The 18,981-nt window shown below is 44.1% G+C and overlaps 1 protein-coding gene across 1 annotated transcript in view; it reads left to right on the forward strand.

Moving 5' to 3' along the window:
- SND1 (staphylococcal nuclease and tudor domain containing 1) overlaps window positions 1-18,981 on the forward strand; it is a 427,097-nt gene that overhangs the window by 322,230 nt on the left and 85,886 nt on the right. The window contains exon 16 of the mRNA XM_090287466.1: window positions 6,870-6,979. Within this exon, the coding sequence (XP_090143592.1) occupies window positions 6,870-6,979 (110 nt within the window). The remainder of the gene's footprint in view (window positions 1-6,869; window positions 6,980-18,981) is intronic.

Below are 18,981 nucleotides of genomic sequence, written 5' to 3' on the forward strand. Positions count from 1 at the left end.
CTATGTTGGCCATGTAGCTTCCTAGAGCCAAACGGAGGGTCAGAGGTGGGAATTGTTTTCCCCCTTTGTTATTTTGGAAACTAAGCAGCTTTGTGGTGCTCCAGTCTTGCTGACATTGACGGTCAGTGTTGACCACTTCCTCTCTGTATTTAACCTGCATTTCCCGAATGTGCTAATTTAAAGACCATGAGATAAGTAGATGTCGCTGTTTTCTTTTGTTTGTTTGTTTGTTTTCCTTTCTTTTTTTTTCTTCCTTAGTGTGCTATGTAACCATGGGAAAATGGGATGTATGCAGTTGGAGGTTCTGTCAGCCCCTCTCTTGGTATTTGCATTAAGTCTACAACCCTGACGGTTTATTAGCCATGTCCTTTTCTGTATATTTACTTCTTTTCTGAAGTATTTCTCACTGATACTCATTCAGTACCACTGTGTGCTATGCAGTATGTTGGATGCTAAAAATAATAAAAACTGAATGCGTCCCCTCCCTCTAGTTCCTGATGGCTTGTGTTATATCCAGCCCAGTTCAAACTCCAGAAAAAGCACCTTTCTTACCTGGTACCTTCCATTTCTGTTTGCACAGAGCTCTGTCCCTCTGCCAACCTGACTGCAGGCTCTCCTCCAGTCAGGTGCAGTAGCAGCTCTCCCTCTCTCCCTGTCCTGCTTCACCTTCTGCTCTGACCTCCATCCTCAGCTAGTGGTGAGGGGAGAGGACAGAGACCAAGGTCATGTGCAAGAAAACATAGATGTCTGCAGAGGCCGATTAAGGTTTGTTGAGGCCCTGGGCGCAGAAGAAAATATTGGGTCCCTTAAAAAGAAAGAGAGACAGGGAAAATAAGAATACATGTTAACCATAATTTATGCAGCGTAGTAATGAAGCCAAACTTGGTGTCATTAGAAAAAAGTATAAATTTAGGGTTTTGCAGGGCCCTTCAGAAGTCGGGGCCCGGGGCGCGTGCCCAGTGCGCCCGCCATTAAATCTGCCTCTGGATGTCTGCGGCTGACCCTAACAAGGGATGTGGCATGGTGAGCCTCATAACGACTTGTCCAGTACATCCTACCAACCGTCTCCTAAACACACATGCTAATTTTTAATATTCTGCAACCTGCAGGCCGAATGGTGAATTCAGTCACAAATAACATACCTTATGCAATGGTAGAGGAAAGTAATGTTTTAATGATGGTAATTCATTGACACAAAGTCTTTCTTTTTCATCATTGAGTTTTCAGCTTTCCACAGATGCCTAGCGCAGGTAGGCAGTGACATGTATTTGTGAAATGGAGTGAGGGGAGGTCTGTGAAGTGAACTGTAGCATGTTTAGGTATCCTTAGTAGACAGAAGGCAGAGGTGACGTCTGCATGCTGTTTATGCCCTTGCTTCAGTGACGTCCGACGTGGTAGTGAGCACACAGTCCCTAAGCAATAAGCACCATTGAGTAATCCTTCCAGCTGCTTACTGTTTCCGCTAGAATTTTGTTTTCGTCGCCTAATGGCTGGCCTCTTGTTTGCTGGACTAAGTACCATTAGGAAGCTGTCACTTCTAGCTAAGGCAGATTTGCCACACTTCCCTTTAGCTCCCAATGATGAAAAAAGCAAATGCACTTTGAGCCTAGGAACTTAATTATCATAAAACTCAACGTACAATTAAAAATAGAGCGATACATGACTCTTACATAGCCATCAATAGAATCTCTCATATGGCCATTATTGTATCATTAACAAGAATTTGTACTTCTTTCCAAAGCTGACTGACCAAAGTATTTGTGTTAATTGACCTAGTTAGTCAATGTCTGTAAATGTATAATTCCTTTTTAATAGACTGCTTTGTAGCCCAGCATTTTCAATTTGAAAGGAGGTGCCCTGTACTTCCCAAGTCAAGCCTTAGGTGAGGAATATTAAAAGGGCATAACCAAAATTGTAGGATTTTATAGCCAGAGAGACTTTAGAGCTCCTCATTTTATAGACAGATCATGAGGCCTGGAGAGATTTTATACTTTATCAGTGGCAGAACAGAAACTATAACCACAATGTGCTGAAAGCTAGTGTTGAATCCTCTCTTCCTAAACCATAAAAATGAGGCAAATCCTCTTTTTTTTTTTTTTTTTTGTTTAGTTTTAAATGGTCCAGAATGCATAGAAAAGGTGTGAAAAATGAGTTTTTACTTGTAGGCAGATAGGTCTGTAAGGCTTTAAAGCAGCCGGGGAGCTGTGTGGAACAGGAGGGTGAGCAGGTGTCTTGTCTTGCTCTTCTGTATCTGCCTTTAGTGGAAGTCAGCTGAGAAGGCCCCACAGACGGTATCTCTCCATTTCGGCACATCCCATAATAGAGAAGGAAAATGTTCAAGAATGTTTGTGAGGTTTTTTAGGTATAGAATATTATTATTATTATTTAAATTTTTTTTGTTTTTTGAATGCCTTGTAAGTTTCAGGGGAAGTTTGATGGTTGACCTGCACCTGTGGTATTTGAAGCACAGCAGAGTTAATACATCCTTATCAGCAGGCAGCACTGCATTGGTGCATTATCTGAAAAGACGGCTATTATTGGAAATAGACACTAGCCAGAATCATAGGTACTTCCTCACCTGGCCGGGGAGCTTCTGGAACGCCTGTGATATCTCACTTCATATTTACCCCTGATCTGTTTTTTTTTTTAACCTTTTTTAAAGGTGCATTATATTGGTAACAAAGATACACACCAGAGACACCTGCCTAGTACCGCAGTTTGAGTCAAGGTGTGGCGTGGATGGGTTTACTTCCTGCCAGAGTCTTTGGGAAAGGAGGGCACAGTGGAACCCTTCTTACTGACAGCGCATGTCCTCACCTGGTTTTCAGCAGTGACACCTGTCTTTTAAGCTTTAGAATGTTAACACTCATTTGATTTCTTGTTAGTGGACAGTATGTTTCCTTCCATGTCCTTTGATCCCTTGGGACACAAAGGCAAGTCCCAAAGCTGATAAGTAAGCACTTGTCAAAGCCTTTGAATGCTCCAAGAAGGCCCTTGGGCCTGCCTGTCTTGACAAGCCCTTTTTCTTCATTGTTTTTCAACATGTGGATCCTGCCCCACTAAATTCATTGTCATAACCACCTTTTTATATCTTTAATGAAATAGAACAGGAGAGACAGAACACAGCACATGTAGTCAAGATTAACCATTATTTTGTGGAAACTTTGTTATATTGTATAAAGTGTATAGACCCATGTGTACATGGGTCATAAAATTTGCAAAGCACTCATCTGCACATTGATTTCTAACATTCAGACATTCAGTATCCTCAGACCCTTCCTGCTGTCCTGGATCTGACTTTGACCCCGGTCTGATAATGGATTCTTCCCTCCCCGGTGCACTCCGCGTTTCTGAACCCCCGTTTTGGTATTCTGTCTAGGGTCTCCCCTAGTATGTAGGAATTCCCCTGCCTCATTGTTCTGGTCTGACAGTGAAACTCTGCTATCAGGACCATCACTGTGTCAAGCACCCCTTCACTTTACGTATAAACACCAGCTGTTCTGGACTCCCCTGACTGCTCACTTGCCCAACAAGAAATTGAGTGCCCCAGGGCCCTGGACTCTCCTACCCACTCTCCATTTTGGGTTATAACACCCCCTGGTTACTGTGTCACTCAATTCCAAAACTGTACTTTTTTTCAATGGCTTTAACATCTAAGGTTCTTGATAGGCCACTACTAGCTTTATGTTCTGGGGACTTATGTCAATTCTTAGATACTCATGGGTAGTCAGGAATGGTTCATTTTCCCTCTTTGTTCTTCCAGAGTTAATGCCTGGGTTTAACTCTGGTACCTCCTTCCACTGACTTTTTAAAATGCTACTCCTCTCTGTCTGTCCTAATCAGTAGTGTCAGCCAAGCCACATCTGACCCTGAGCTGAGATGGGACAGTGAGACCAGTTATGACTGGGAAAGGGTGACTTCTGAGAAGATAAGCCAAAGAGAAGTAAAGAACCTGCCCAGAAGAAAAGGAAGAAAATGATAAAAGCAGACATAATACTCCTGTTCTCGAGCAACTTATGTGCTCGCCCTTCTTTCTCTCACGTACCTGCTTGACAGGAATTGATGTGCATGGATGTTTCCTTCTTCCACTTAAGAAAGGCAGGGAAACTGCCTACTTCAGCTTCCTCCTTTTGAACAGCTGTGGCTCAGTTGGGTTGGAAAGCGGAGGAGCACCTAACAGAGGCCCTCCTTTGCCGTTGGTCTACATGGAATGGTTGGTCAATGGTCACCACAGTCCCAGAGGACTCTCTTCTGAAAGGTATTTTGAGTGCATCTCAGCTTGACTTGTTTAACTCCCTGGGTTCATTGAGCCATCTTGTTTTCTGCATTTAGTCACTTGGTGATCTCCTAGGATTCAAAGAGAACTGCTGGGATCTCTTTGATATTTCAGAATACCAAGAAAGTGACAGAGGCATAGGACATGTACATCTACTCATCCAGTGAGCCTCAGTCATCTTTTGCTCCCTTTTAGGGAAAGTTCTTTCCCCTCAGCCCTGCTGCCCAGTGAGTTGCCCTGGCCTCATCCCAAGTCGAGGCTCCTGTTCATAACAGGCCTACCAGCAACAGCCCAGTTATTGCTAAGGGTAGGAACAAAGTGAACACTTATTTTAGCATTATTCCTATTTCTGCAGTGATGCTTTATCTACTATAGTTACGTGGCCCAAAAGTTTAATAGAATTGTTTATTTTTCTCTCTGACAATTCTTTTCTTGCTTAGTTTGCAGATATAAAGTGAAAAGTGTTTTTGGCTATTAGTATTGTAAAAGCCATAGGCTGTCTTTCGTTCTCTTTTACTCCAGCCCCATCTCTGCCTTCAAGGTTATTCTCAGTCTCTTGGGCTCTGAGTTTATAGCTGTCTTACAGAAATAAGTTTCACTTCCCCATGCAGCCTAGCGCTGAGGTGCTGGGAATGAGGCAACCATGGTGATCTTCTTACCTATGTGACACTTGAGTGGGGCCTTCAGCTGTTCCATCTCGGCGTGGGTGGGAGCATGGCCCTGGCCACCAGCTCAAGCGGCTGTCCTGCTGTAGTTCCTCTCCTGATGCTGTGCTACCCGTGTAGCGTGTCCTTAGATTTTGATATATTCCTTTTGTGGGCCCTTGCGGCTTGGAGAGAAAGCTCTCTCCTTGAGCTTCTGAAAACGCAAGGTATAAACTATTCCTCTAACTCTGACCTTTATGACCTTGAATCTGTGCTGTCGCCAGAAACATGAACAGCCACCTGGCTTCATCCATAAGAGATGTGCCTTCTGTGCCAGCAGTGACTCCGTTTCTCCCCAAGGCTCCCCAGCAGATGTGTACAGTAGTCTAGATGCTCTGCTACTTTGTCTCCCCGTGCCAGACCTCTTGTCCCTTCACCTCAGGCTGTTGGTAAATAAGAAGTAACACCTCACAATCCTGTCTTATGGCAGCAGGAGCCACCAGCAGTGAATCAGAGACATGGGCCCTAAATGCATCCTCCCCCTAATTTGATTGTTTTCTTTTCTATGTTCGCTAGCCTAGTTCAACTTTATACTGCAATATGACTTGGGGAAAAATACTTAGAAGTCTAACTTACACAGCAAAACATGACTTATTTCATGGCGTGTCACAAATGAGCACTGTTAGCAATAAATGTATTTTCAAAGTGGATAACTAAATCAAAGAGAGGAAGAAAAGGCAGTCTTTTAAAAAAAATTTTATTCATTGGTGAGAGGGAGAGAGAGAAAGAGGGAGGGAGGAAATTGTGTTGTTCCACTTACTTGTGCCTTCATCGGTTGATTATTACATGTGCCCTGAACAAGGATTGACCCCACAGCCTTGGCATATCAGGACAATGCTCTAATCAACTGAATTACCCACTAGGGCAGAAAAGGCAGTCTTAAATTGGATATTGAGCACTTATTTTGTATAAAATACTGTCTCTGGATACAAGGAAGTGTAAAGGATGGGATTCTGTCCTCAGGGATCTTACAGGCTAGTTGTAAAATGAAAGATGTTTGAGATTTTGAGCATGGGTAGCTGCAAAGAGTAATAATGATAATAATGATCAAATAATCAAGAGCTGAAATGCATTGAACCTTTTTGTATGCCAGACATTGTGTTACGTTATTTTACATACATAATCTCCCCTAGTTCACACAACCATCATATGAAATAGATATATTATTGTACAAGTTTTACAGGTAGGGCATTGGAGTCTTTGAATGGTACAGTAACTTGGACAAAGCCACAAAGTAATAAGTTATAGAATTAGGATGTGAATCCATGTCTCTCTGACTTCAGACACCTGATACTTGCTCAGTATTTTGTTTTTCTGTCTCTGATTCTGAATGAAACACTGGGGTACTATTGTCTAAAATATAGCCAGAGGACACAAAGGAAAGCTTATTTGAAGAGGAAAATGACACTGAGTTAACACTTTGAATTTGATGGGAAAATCAGATAGCGAAGAAAAAATGTGTAGGAGTCAGCTGGAATGGCTCTCAGGATGCAAGACGGCTTCGACTCTCAGTATAATCTAGGTAAGAGGGCCATTTGTGTAAGTGATGGTTGAAATGGTGAGGCTAGAACTATGAGGAGCGAAGAGTCCAAGGCAAGGACTTGGCATGTGTGTCCCCTTTACCTATAACTTGGAACCCACTGGGTCCTCCTGACAGTTCCCAGATGCTGTGACGGAGAGCTCCTCTCCCGTGTTGCTGCCATGATAGTGTCTGTTTTCCCCACCTGGAGCGAACTGAACTCCTTTCTCCCACTACCTCTACCTTATCTCAGATATGTTGGCATTCTGATCCAATGCCAGCCTTGTCAGAAGTGTCCGGAGACCGTCCTGCTGGACATTAAGACTAGTGTTCCCTTTTCATCACTAACTCTCCTTTTCTCCTGACACAGGCATCGAATGCCCCAGAGGAGCCCGAAACCTCCCAGGCCTGGTGCAGGAGGGAGAGCCCTTCAGTGAGGAAGCAACGCTTTTCACCAAGGAGCTGGTGCTGCAGCGAGAGGTAGGACATCTTCCCAGTTGTTTCTTGTATGAGGAGGAGTGAGAAAGCAGGCCTACTCGGCCTGATGTTTCTCTGCCATGTCAGAGACCAGTCTGTCATTTTTTCTGGTGCTCAACCTTCCACATCCATGATCCGTTCTGCGTCTGCCCACATCTTATTTCCTGGAGCCCTGAATCATTGGCCAGCCACCCCCAAATTGCTCCTCCCCGTTGGTGTCCTGGGATGCATGGTGATCAGGCGAACAGGATCCTGGTGCAGAGAGCTTACAGCTTTGCAGTCCTCCTGCTTGGCGAATTAGCCTGTGCTGCCTGCCTCCAGCTGGATTTAGAAGCTTGACTAACCCTGTCAGGGGCCAATTTTCTTTGAACATTTATTTGTATCTTTGAGTAATTGCATTTTCTGTAGTGAGTTTTCTGACTTAATTTAATTGTATTTTTGTTTCTGCCTGTTGGGCTGGCTCTTACAGGCAGGAGATAGGCTTCTCATCTGCTATGGTGCCCAGCTACCTGCTAATTTTTATCAAGTCATAGTCAACAGATCTGTCTTCTTTCCAGGACTGTGCCAGCCATTAATCCTGCTGGGTGGGCACAAGAAAGGAACAGTGGGGGTAGGTAGTGTGCTGGGCTCAGGCTTAGGATTTTTAGATCTGCCTTTGTCCTCGTCCCTTTTACAGTCAAATCCGTAGGGCCCCTCCGGCATACTATACACAGAGCTAAAGATTATGGGCTCCTAGAGGTTATCTTGCGCATGGGTCTTTTTAGATCTTTGAGATCAGACCTGTGGGCCTCTTGGGGATGATAAATGATACAAGTACCTGTAAGCTTCAGCATCTCCTTTTGATTTGAATCACCAGCAAATATATTAGGTGTGAGAGGTACAGAACAGGCTAGCCCAAGATGCTTATGTCGGACTATCCTGGCCTCAAGAGGACCGCCACTTTTTTAATCCTTACCTGAGGACATATTTCCTGGTTTTAGGGAGAAGGGAAGAGAGGGAGAGAAACATTGATCGGTTGCCTCTCTTATACACCCCAATTGGGGACAAAGCTGCAACCCAGGCATGTGCCCTGACTGGGAATCAAACCTCTGACTTTTCTGTTTACTGGACAGTGCTCCAACCAACTGTGCCACACTGGCCAGGGCAAGAGAAGCACCACTTTGACTCCTGACTAAGCAGTACTTTTTGCGATTGGTCGTTACCTCTTTGGAATTTCTCTAGCACTTGTCTTCTCATTTGGGGAAAGTGGTATGGCAAAAGAAATTCTGAATTCTTAGTTTGAGAGATATGGATTCCAGTTCTCAAACATCCACTGCAACCACCTGGGCATTGTTTCACATTTCTTGGCCATCTGTCTGTACATTGAGGGGCAAGGCTGAACCCATTACTTATCTCTTCAGTTTCACGCTGCCCTCTATTTTGTTTTTGGTAAGATGCATTTATGTTTGTGAAGAAGAAATCTTGTATTGCCATGCAAGGTGCCTTCCCCCTCCCCCATATTTTGTAACTGCACAATGTAGCTTGCCTTTTTATCAATTAAAGATAGAATTCAAACACTCCAGTTGTCTATCAATGACTTATTGAAGTGGCCCACTGATTAGGTAGAAGGGGCCAATATTGGAGAACTTTTCTCTGTGTGGGCCTTTGAATAAGGAACTACAGAGCAGTTTCATGTTGGAGAAAGGAGGTGAGTCCACTCAGTGTCGCGACCTAAAGACATTAGGAGCAGCAGATGCTTGTTTGTTGTTCTTGGATAGAAGGAAAAGATCACCACTTTTGATTGCCTGGGACATTTGTTACTTACGTCCTCATGACTTACAGTCTCAATCACACTTCTGTTTTGCCTCCCATTTTTCACCATAGTCATCCTCCTGTTGTTTGTCATCTCCTAAAGTTTCTTTCCCTTTCTTTTTCAACTCTTGCTTCCCCAGCCACTTTTCTTCCTGATCATGTTTCTGGCCCGCTGGTGATACCTAAAAGCACAAGGGGTCTAAGAAAACACTGACCACCAAAAGGAGGGAGTGGCCCAGAGCTCTTTTACTCTCTCATGGTTATTATGATCTTACCTTTGTTTGCATATTTGCTCATATTCGACTGTTGAAAAAGATAACATTTTTCTCCATCTTCTTTGATGCTCCAGGCATGTGAGTTTGCAAATCCTTAGTCTGATGCAAAGTTGACGTTTATCTTTCACGTTTGTAGTGTCCCAGTCTTTCACAGCCCTAAGTTGGGGGTGGAGGGGGTTATCTCTTGATAAAGAACCTTTCTGCATTTTCTTAGCTGCTCATTTCATTACCTGGGCTGACTGTTTTGAAATATCTTTATCCAGAGGAAAGAAAAGTATGGCCTAAACTAAGGATAATTTGGAATTTTGACTAAAGAAGCCAGTTATAGCCTATTCTTCTGGTTGTTTTTGTTTATATGATATATGAAAATCGTTTTCTGAACAGTGCAGGAAGGAAGACAGATTTTTGTTAGAGGTTGATTCATTTGCCTTTACCTGTATAGTATACCTTCATTTTTATTCCCTAAGTTGTTCTGCGGAACTTTTCTCTTTGCCCTCCTTTCCTCACCCCTCAAAGATCTAGAAACCCGGATGCATTGGTACTCCCAGATGCGGAGGTCCTTCCCACCTTTAGGAGAAAGTACCATGTAATTGCCTGGATGCCTGAGTGTGGGTCTACAGCCTCCCACCTGGTATATTTCTTACCTTCAGGGCAGTCTCCATTGTGCCGTGGTCCGCTCCAGGGTCTCTCCTGGAGCCAGGCGTGGCTGTGATGGCCACAGGGGAACTGGTGTTTTGTACCTTACTCCTAGCCCCTTGATAATCAGACTTAGCTCGGGCAATCAGGTATTATGAAGATGTGATTGTCCTTGACCCTCCCCTATTCCTCCCGGTGAAATATTTCTTTCTGTTATCTTATTTTTGGCCGGAATTTCTCTGCATGCTTCTCCCAGTTACTGTAAATCTCCATTACCATATGGGAAAGGAGAAGCACACAGGTATCTTGATTTCACAGCCCCTCCTGAGCCCCTGTGTGGCTCCCACAAAGGTATGGCGTTGTTGAACCCCCACACGTGAACCGGTAAACCCCCTTGAGGATATGGAGTGTGGGAGGGACTCTGTAACGGATACTGCCCCTAGGTCAGCCCTCTGCGGGGGAGGGGACAGAAAGCTGGGGAGCAGGGTAACTGGCCCTAAATAGTGATCCCCTACTTATGAATAAAGTACAATGTCTTGGCTATGAATAACCAGCCCAGGAATTGCAGCCTGTCTCTTTCTCTATTTTGAGTGAAGAGACAGATGTAGTCTTTTCATTCATTCCTCAAGTAGAGACTGCACAGCCTCAGACAAGTCTCTTCTTTGCATTGTAGATATTCTCCCTCACTCGCCTTTAACTTGAGACCTGATAACCCTGCTTTCCTCAAATGTGGTTTAAGATGATGCTACTGACACTTATAGCCATCACTCAGCTCCTTTTTTCTGAGCATCTCCCCTCCATTTCTTCTTTTTCTCCGTTTTTAGTACATCGTTCTTCTCTTCAGCTATTGGCTTTTGTTCCTTTTCCTGAGCTGAGATCTGCAAGGACCGTTGCAGGTCGGTGGTCTACGTGTTCTGGTGTTCTTGCCCTAGGGTTAGATACCTGATTGCCTTTTACCTGATTCCCTGTGTGACCTTGAAGGCCAAAGCAGCCAAAGAACTCTCAAAGAACTTCGCTTACTTTTTACTCAAAGAAAATCGAATAAGCTCAACAGTTCTTTCCATGCTGACTCAGTTGGTATATAGCAGGGGTGGGAAAATCTGCCCATTTTTATAAATAAAGTTTTGTTGAAACACAGACACACTAATTGTTATGTGTATTTTCTATGGCTGCTTTAGTGTTATAACGGCAGAATTACATAATTAAAACAGGCTATGTAGCCTGCAAAGCCTAAAATATTTACTCTCTGTTCCTTTATTTAAAAAGTTTGCTGACTCCTGCTGTACAGAGTTGGGTTTAAATGTTTTGTTAGGAGATTGCTCTTGTGTCCCCTGCCTTTGAGGCTGGACTACTTCTGGACCATACAACGTGAGAGCGTTTGTGTGTGTTGTTGCTGTAGCTGTGACTGTGAGCTAGGAGTGCTGTGTCCCTTTTAATGGCATGTGCTTGGTGACACCCCCGTTGCCCTCCCACCCCCCACCCCTCAATACAACTGCCTCTTGCCATGCTGCCAAGGATAGGAATATCTGGGGTAATTTCCCAGATGGAGAATTGTGCTCATTAATAGCATCTTCCCAGGAGTGGTGAGAGATAGCATTAGCTAATGGGTAGGTAACTGGCTTAAAAGTGCAAACTGCTAGGTTTTCACACTCCAGTTACCGTGTGGTCCTGGGTAAGTGAGTCTTTCCCGCCTTGGTATTCCTGTCTGAAACATTGATCTGGCAGTCCCACGCCATCCTCTTCTTATGGGGCCCTGCCTGTGAGTAAAACAGTGGCTTGGGATCTCTTCACACCTTCTCGCCAGAGGCCAGCTAGCCAGCACGGGGGTCATGCTAAGGAAAACCTGCACTTCTAAAGAAGTGGCGGTCCAGTGATATTAAGGAGATCAATACCACAATTTAACCCTCTTCACAGTTCCAGGCTGCAGGAGGTGCAATTCCCTGAGGTAGGGGGCAGGATACAGAGGTTCGGTGATCATTTCCAAGGACTTTCTCAGTGACCCCTCTGTCCTCTCTGTGATCTCAGAAATTGCCCTTTGCTGCTGCCTGGGAAATGATGTCCTCACGCTGGACAGCTGAAAACTCCGGCTGCTACCCTGACCTATTTCCCTTCTTCCTGCTGGCATCAAAGGGAGGATGTCCCCCTGGGGAGCTCATTCTGCAGGCTGCAGTGGCCAGGGCACAGCCCTGGATTCCCTCTCTCCCACTACCCCCTGCTTTTGTACAAACAAAGATGCATAAAAGCATTACAAGCAGCTGTTGCTGTTTGAAGAATGTGTATTTATGTTTCTGGGAATATGGATGCAGCAGTGAATATTGTTATGTATTTATGGAGGAGCATTTGTCTGGGAAAGAAAACTTAGAATAAAAGGAAAGTGTTCTGTCCCCATTGTTAAAGCACCGAGTGTCTAGCATCGTATCTGAAAAAGATAACACTGCTCTCCCCTCCCGCACCGCACTCACTGTCCTCCACCTTCTCCACCAGCGCTGCAGTATATGCTCTCTCACTCTTCCCGTTCCCAGCTGTCTGTTGGCCCTTCTCTGTCCAGGAGACACATGGGAGGAGGATCAGTAGCAAAGTTGTATTTCTAGATCAAAGCAGTGAGGATAGTTCAAGCCACCAGGAAATCTAGGAGCGTGAAGGACACCTGGTATGGGTGAGGCCAGTGACACGCTGCTCTCGGGCTCTCCCTGAGTGCCATGCCCCTTGGTATCCCTCCCTGAGCCACAAACAGTAACCTGATGGAAAAGTAAGCCAGCGGTCCGGCACTGTCTCACTCATTTGCACAAAGACACCTATTCTAGATTTTCTGTGCCACTGCCCAGGGAAGAGGGAATGCTCTCCAGACAGCTTCTCCCACCTCCCCACACTCCTGACAGTTCATCACCCACCAATTGGTCTTTATGTTTTTCCATTTACGGCTTTTTCCTTGAAGGGGGCTCAAGTAGAAATTTCTGTCTTGATAGTGATCAAACTTTTATTTTACATAGCATATTCTAGCATAACAGTGCTTTCATGTTTCATTTCAATCTTAACAGCAAGCCTGGAGGAAAAATATCCCAATTTTAAAGTTCAGGCAAATGAGACGCACAGCGACCTGCCTCAATCCCCAGCGCTTGTTGTAGGGCACATAACCAACACCCGAGTGTCTGCGTATCAGGTTAGGTGCTTTTTCTCCCCAGACTTTGTCAGCTTTGCCATTAGAAGGTAATCATTCTTCTCACTGTGTCTTATCATTTCTCAACCTTCAAATATCTGGAACTAGTTAACTTGTAAAGGACTTCCCTGAAAGCCCAGCATTGACTACGAGTTCATCTCAAGTAAGGAACCACGGAGTCTGATTCTGGATGCTCACAAGACTGCACAGGGATCTAAGGCACCGATTTTCAACCGGTGTGCCGCAAGAATTTTTAAAACACAGAATGCCTAATATTTAGTCAGGGGCACTGACTTTTTTTCCTTTTGATCAGTGATTTTCAATCTATTTCATCTCATGGCACACATAAACCAATTACTAAAAATCTGCAGCACACCAGAAAATATAATTTTTGCTGACCTAACAACAGCAACAACAACAAAAAGGTATAATTTTGATTCATTCATACCAGACAGTTGTTGTGTTGGTCATTGTCATTTTTTTTAATTTGACAGTCTAAGGAAAAAGAGGTCAGTGGCCCTGACTAAATAGGTATTGCATGTTTTAAAAATTCTTGGGGCCCACCGGTTGAATAGTGCTGATTTGAGGACTTTGCTGTGGACATACGTCCCCGAAATACTTACTCTGCGCTTGTCACAGTTCTTATGTCTTCTGGCGTCCTCATTCCTGCGGCATCCGCTGTTTGACCTTTATGGGCTTTGCTTTTCATATGATTCCTCTGTAACCTATTTTCTTCAGTTTGATCATGTATGTGAACAATATGAAATAGGACTATATGTACCTATAATACTATTTCTAATCTTTCTTAAAAGACAAATCTGGCTGAGTAAGTGCATTGCTTATAAACATATAACTCCCCACTCCTCTGGGGTAGAATCTCATTTCCTTAGTTTATACATATCCTTGATTATCTCTCCAGCTTCACATCTCACCACTACTTGCTTCATAACCTGTATCTCGTTGGAACTGACCTCACATATACATCGTGCCATTTTCTCTCTCCCATCCCTTAGTTCAACTTGAGCTTTCCCCCCAGTATATCAACCATCCCTCTTCTTTGCCTTCTTATTCCAACCTGTCCTTCAAGATACATCACCTTTTCTAGGAAGCCTTCCCTTTATCTCCCAGGCTGGGTATGATGCCCTTCTTTCAGTCCCCATAGCACCCCATGCATACATCTGTCATTTCCTGACCAATGATGGTGAAGGATCTGTGTTGACCTCCCCAGTAGATCGTAAGCAGCTCAAGGACAGGAACTTGCTTTTGTTTTGTGTTCTTTGTGTTTTTGCCTAGTATATAAGAGATACTCAATAAATGCATATTGGTTAAATCAACTGATTCCCTGTGACCCAATTCTAGAAATTTGGAAGTAGGCCTGTTCTTTTGTCGTCCTTTATGTTCTTTGGGAAAACTCTCTAAACTCAGCATTTGTGGGGCAGAGAGGAAGACTTTGGAGTATGAGTATTGAGGCTGGACAGACACACAGCTGCTATTTCAAGAACTTCTCATTGAAAAAGTTCATTACCAAGACCTGACTATGGACTTACTATGGGACCCTGATCTCGCCCCATCTGTCCAACCAGAATACTTAAAGGTAGTGAAATAATAATACATGAGTGTTTGAGAAAAAATCCCAGTGTTCAAAAAGACAGGATTAATGTCCCTTCATCACTGTCCTAATTGAGGCTACTTGTCCCTTTCCCTCGCTGGTATGTTTCCCATCCTCTGTTTTTGTGGATCAAACAATTAATGAGGTATGAAGGGCTTATTTTGAAGTCCAAGTCAACAAATTCCTGTTCAGTGATAGGCTGTAAGCACCATAAGAGTACCAGTCTGTTATCTGCCCACTTATAGCCCCTTCATTTCTGGGCTCCTGGCCCTTGCCAAGTATCTCTAAAATCCCTAGAAGGAGGGCCCTCTAATCCCATTCCAGCCCCAAAATGCAAATGGCATCACAATGAAAAGAGGTGAGCTTAAAATGAAGAAGGGGAGATTCTATCACATTGCCTTTTTTTCTTTCCCTGGCTACTGGGTCTTCTCTATCGGCTTTTAAATTCAGAGAGCCAGTCACCAGTAGCTTCCCCAAGCAAGCTCAGCAGCATTTGCTGGTGGGTGCTGGTGGGTGCCAACAGTGTGCTGGCTCCAGTGGGATTCCTCTCTGCAAAGCTGCTGGCTCAGCTAGGCTGGTGTCTATTTCCCTGTTCTTCTGCTTGGAACTTTCACAGCCAGTCAAGCATAGAATTGCATCCATTCTTCTAAAATAGCTGCTGGGCCTGATTTTTCATTGGCTTGGCCATGATCCTATTACCTGTAATTATGTCATACAGGTTGACTGTTAATAGGTTGGATAGGCCTCACTGCCCTCCAGAGGCCAGTGTTCACATCCCAGGCTGGCTATTAGGGCTGGGGACAGAATAAGGGGGAGTAAGGTTTAGGACCTCAAGATATTTGGCCTCCCTGGGACATGTAAGAAGGTCTTAAGGATGTAATAATATCCCAGGGGACAAATTCCTTTTTAGAAGAGGGAGCCTTCCTTTCCCTGGGGAATTGGTCCCTACTGTTGTATACTCTTCCTTGAGAGACTTGTGTTTTCTCTGCCAATTCAATTTGCTTTTCTTACTGTTTGCACCAGTAAAAAGAAATAAGAGGCATGGTCCTTAGACCTGACAAATTCAGTTTTCTCCACAAGTAGAAGCTTTAGCAATGCCAAGTCCCTGGCACTAATTTTTCTGCTCTGTCTTTAGTTCTGACCCATATTAATGTTCCAAACATGACTTCCTGTTGCACCTTTCTACTAGAATGGTCCACAATACTTACTATGAACCTCATCTAATTTGAGGCCTTGAAGTGAGTATAGTGGGCAGTGATTGCCATTGGGGAATGCATTTTACTGGTTCACTGCAAAATTGTCATTACAAACAAAAGGTCATGAAAATCCTTGCTAAGTAGAACCCCTGCCACCTATCGTATTTGATTCTGTCCACCTATCTGCCATAAAATAATGTTCCTTATGAGCCATCCCTGGAGAAGGCGGCTGTTGCCAGGCACATTTAGCCTCCTAGTCTACCTTCTATATAGCTACATAGAGCTGATGACCCAGAACAATTGGAGAAATGCTATCAAGAGGATAGAGGCTGCTGGGCTCCTCAGAAGTAAAGACTGTGCTCAGAGAACTGGGTGCCATTTATTTTAATTAGATATATTAGGTGCCCCTAGTAACAATTCCTCATTTCTCTTATCTCTTCAATCATCCTGAATACTTACTGCTTCTTAAGATTTGTACGTGAACTCTTTTTTTTTTAAGGAGGCTAATATGAATATAATAAGAAAGATCTGAAGGAAAGCAGCTCACAATTTTTGTTTTTCAGGGGAAATGCCTTATTATGAAGTCTGTCCACTTGCTTCTGGAAGCCTAATTGGAAAATAGTTTTCTGTTTCATTGATACCTTCTGGCTAGCAGATCACACAAAAGATGACCTCATATAAGCTTGCCCAGTCTCTGTTTGCAAAACTTCACACAGGACACTAACACCCATGTAGACTTGCATGTGAGCTTTCATATTGGCATGTTTGGAGGTCTTCAGGCCTCATGCCTCCCAGTTTTCTTTGTCCGGACCATTCCCAGACATTCCCACTGCCTGTGTTAATTTCCCCTTGGAATTATATAATTCAACTGATATCTTTTTAGGACACAGCTCTCAATATACAGTAGCAGGGCTGCCTGCCCTGCCAGCAAAGAGTAAGCAGATTGTAGATTGCATTTGCTCTCCAGGTAATACTAACATTCTGGTGTTCCAGTGTGACTCCCTCAAGGACACAGGAGTGACTGTTCTGGTAAATGAGCCAGCCTCACCCTGCCTTCTTCTTGTCATCGTCATGGCCACTCCCTGTGTCTGTGGCCAAGGACTGGATGAGATCCTCTGTTCCAGACCAGGCTTTACTGATGAACTTCCCATTTGCCACTCCACCCGTGACAGTTTCTGGTCAGCCAAACTTAAGTGGATTTTGTAAATGAAAGTGACCAGTGGTCTGTTATGAAATGCTGTGGTGCATGAAATACGATTATGAGCAAGCTTTAGAATGAACAGCAGAGGTCCCTAACCTGGTCTGAACAACATGTGTCACATATTCAGGAAGGACAAAAAGCTCATTCGTAGACCCATCTTCAGAACATTTAAGGCATCTTTCCCTTCCTGGTTGCTTAACAAAAACTCTGTTAGTGGCATGTGCAGAGTTACGCCTGGGTTCTCACTGCAGCTTCACTATTTACTGTGTGATCTTGGACACGATTCTTAGCCTCTCTAAAACCAGGCCAGTCTCAGTACATGACAGAATCCAATCCGAATGGTGTCCCTGGGGTTGTGCAGTGCAGCAGTCCTGTTAACGAATCATCTCACCTATAACAAGGGTGCCTTTTTCATAGCAATATCGAAGAGATAATGTATATGTGTAGAGTGCCCAGCACTAGAACCGTGGTATATAATAAACCCTCAGTGAACAACAGCTTGCATTATCATTTTTATTATGAATGAAAGTTCCCTCGGGGTTTAGCTAAAATCTAGAATTAGAACTTCAGTGTGAACAAACCACTATACCCAGAGTAGGGAGGTAGGCTGGGCATAGGCATGTGTGTTGGGAGTAGCATTCATATTAGAATCAACAAAGAACAATAGTTAGTCCTCTCTAGTGCTTGACACACCCCAAAGCCAGTGATGGCAAATATGTACACACTGCCCCCATCCAGTCTTATATCCATGGCAGACATGTCCAATCACTCACAGCACTACATTGGCTTGGGACTCAGAACCTTCTCAAAACAGGGCTTTCAGAAGCTACTGCCAGTTAAATGGATCTGGTACTTGCATTAATAACCTATTTGCTGTCCTTGGACTAAGTCCTCAAGAGTGTTCAAGTACCATCAGGGGCCTGCAAGGCTCTTCTATGAAGTAAGATAAAAGACAGGGTCTCTGCCTCTCCTTCTGCAAGGTCCTACACTTTAGAACCACTTCTTTGCAGGCAGTGTAACATTTAGTGGAAAATCAAAGGTCTGGAGGTAAAGCCAAAGAGTCCTAACCTATGTGCAGAGCCTCTTCTGCACTTGACTACAGACAGCTGAGGCAAACCACCATCGAGGAGTGGGGAGGCCAGGACTCCACAAATACCTCAGTGGCATCTAAGAAATAATGGCTTGAGTATCCTCGTCATGCATTCAAACTGCCGTAGTGGTATTTGGAGGTAATCTGCCAATACCAAGGGCTCTCCATGCTTTCCCTCTGTTTACACAGGACTTCTGACCTTGCTCTTTTCCCAGTGTCACTGCGACTTGAAATAGGACTTACTAGATCCTGGCTTCCTTATCCTCTAATGGATTAGCAGCGCTCTTACCATGACCACAGTGGTCTAAGATTGCCAAAAGTTTATCTTTGATCTGTAGTAAATTGGGGGTTTGGAGGATAGAGGGAGGATAGTGGAACATCAGGCTGAAGCTCTAAAGAAATGTCTAGGGGTTAACGAGGATTGAAAGGGGTAAGCCAGCTCCTTTGGGATGGTCCAGTGGACAGCAAGACAGAAGCTATCCATTCAGCAAGGAGAACTGAACTGGAAATTACTTCACTTTTTCTTTCCAAGTTAGCACAATGTCTCCCTCTTCTCCCTTTTCCTTCTCTTGATGCAGTGGGATTCTATTTGATGGTTATCAGAAAAGGATTTTGTCATTGAATGTCCTGCCAGAGGTGGAAGATCATGCAAATAGGACCAGTAGGTCCCTTCATCCCCTACCAGAGGCTGCATATGCCACTTCACTTCCAAATTCTCTACAGTGCTGGCAGTGCTGGAATGCTGTTACCTCTCCCGTTAAATAAATCTAAAACTACTGACCCAGGATTTTTATAGCAATGCTGCAACCTTATATGAAGAAATGCAACAAATAGTCCATTACCACTGATTGGATATGGATTTTTGGCCTGGCCACTTGCCATTTGGTAATTTTAGAATAGGGTCACTTTCGAAATTGGAAGATTCCTTGTAGAGGGGTAGTGGTGTTTGCTAAATAGTAGTTTCTTATCTTTCTGTCCTCTCACAGCCATGCTCCCCACCTCTGGAGGGCAGGGCCAACCGCTCTGTCTGCCTAGAAGAGACAGCCAGAG

This window comes from Furipterus horrens, unplaced genomic scaffold (assembly GCF_987537825.1).
Source record: "Furipterus horrens unplaced genomic scaffold, mFurHor1.1.pri manual_scaffold_9, whole genome shotgun sequence".
NCBI lineage: Eukaryota > Metazoa > Chordata > Mammalia > Chiroptera > Furipteridae > Furipterus > Furipterus horrens.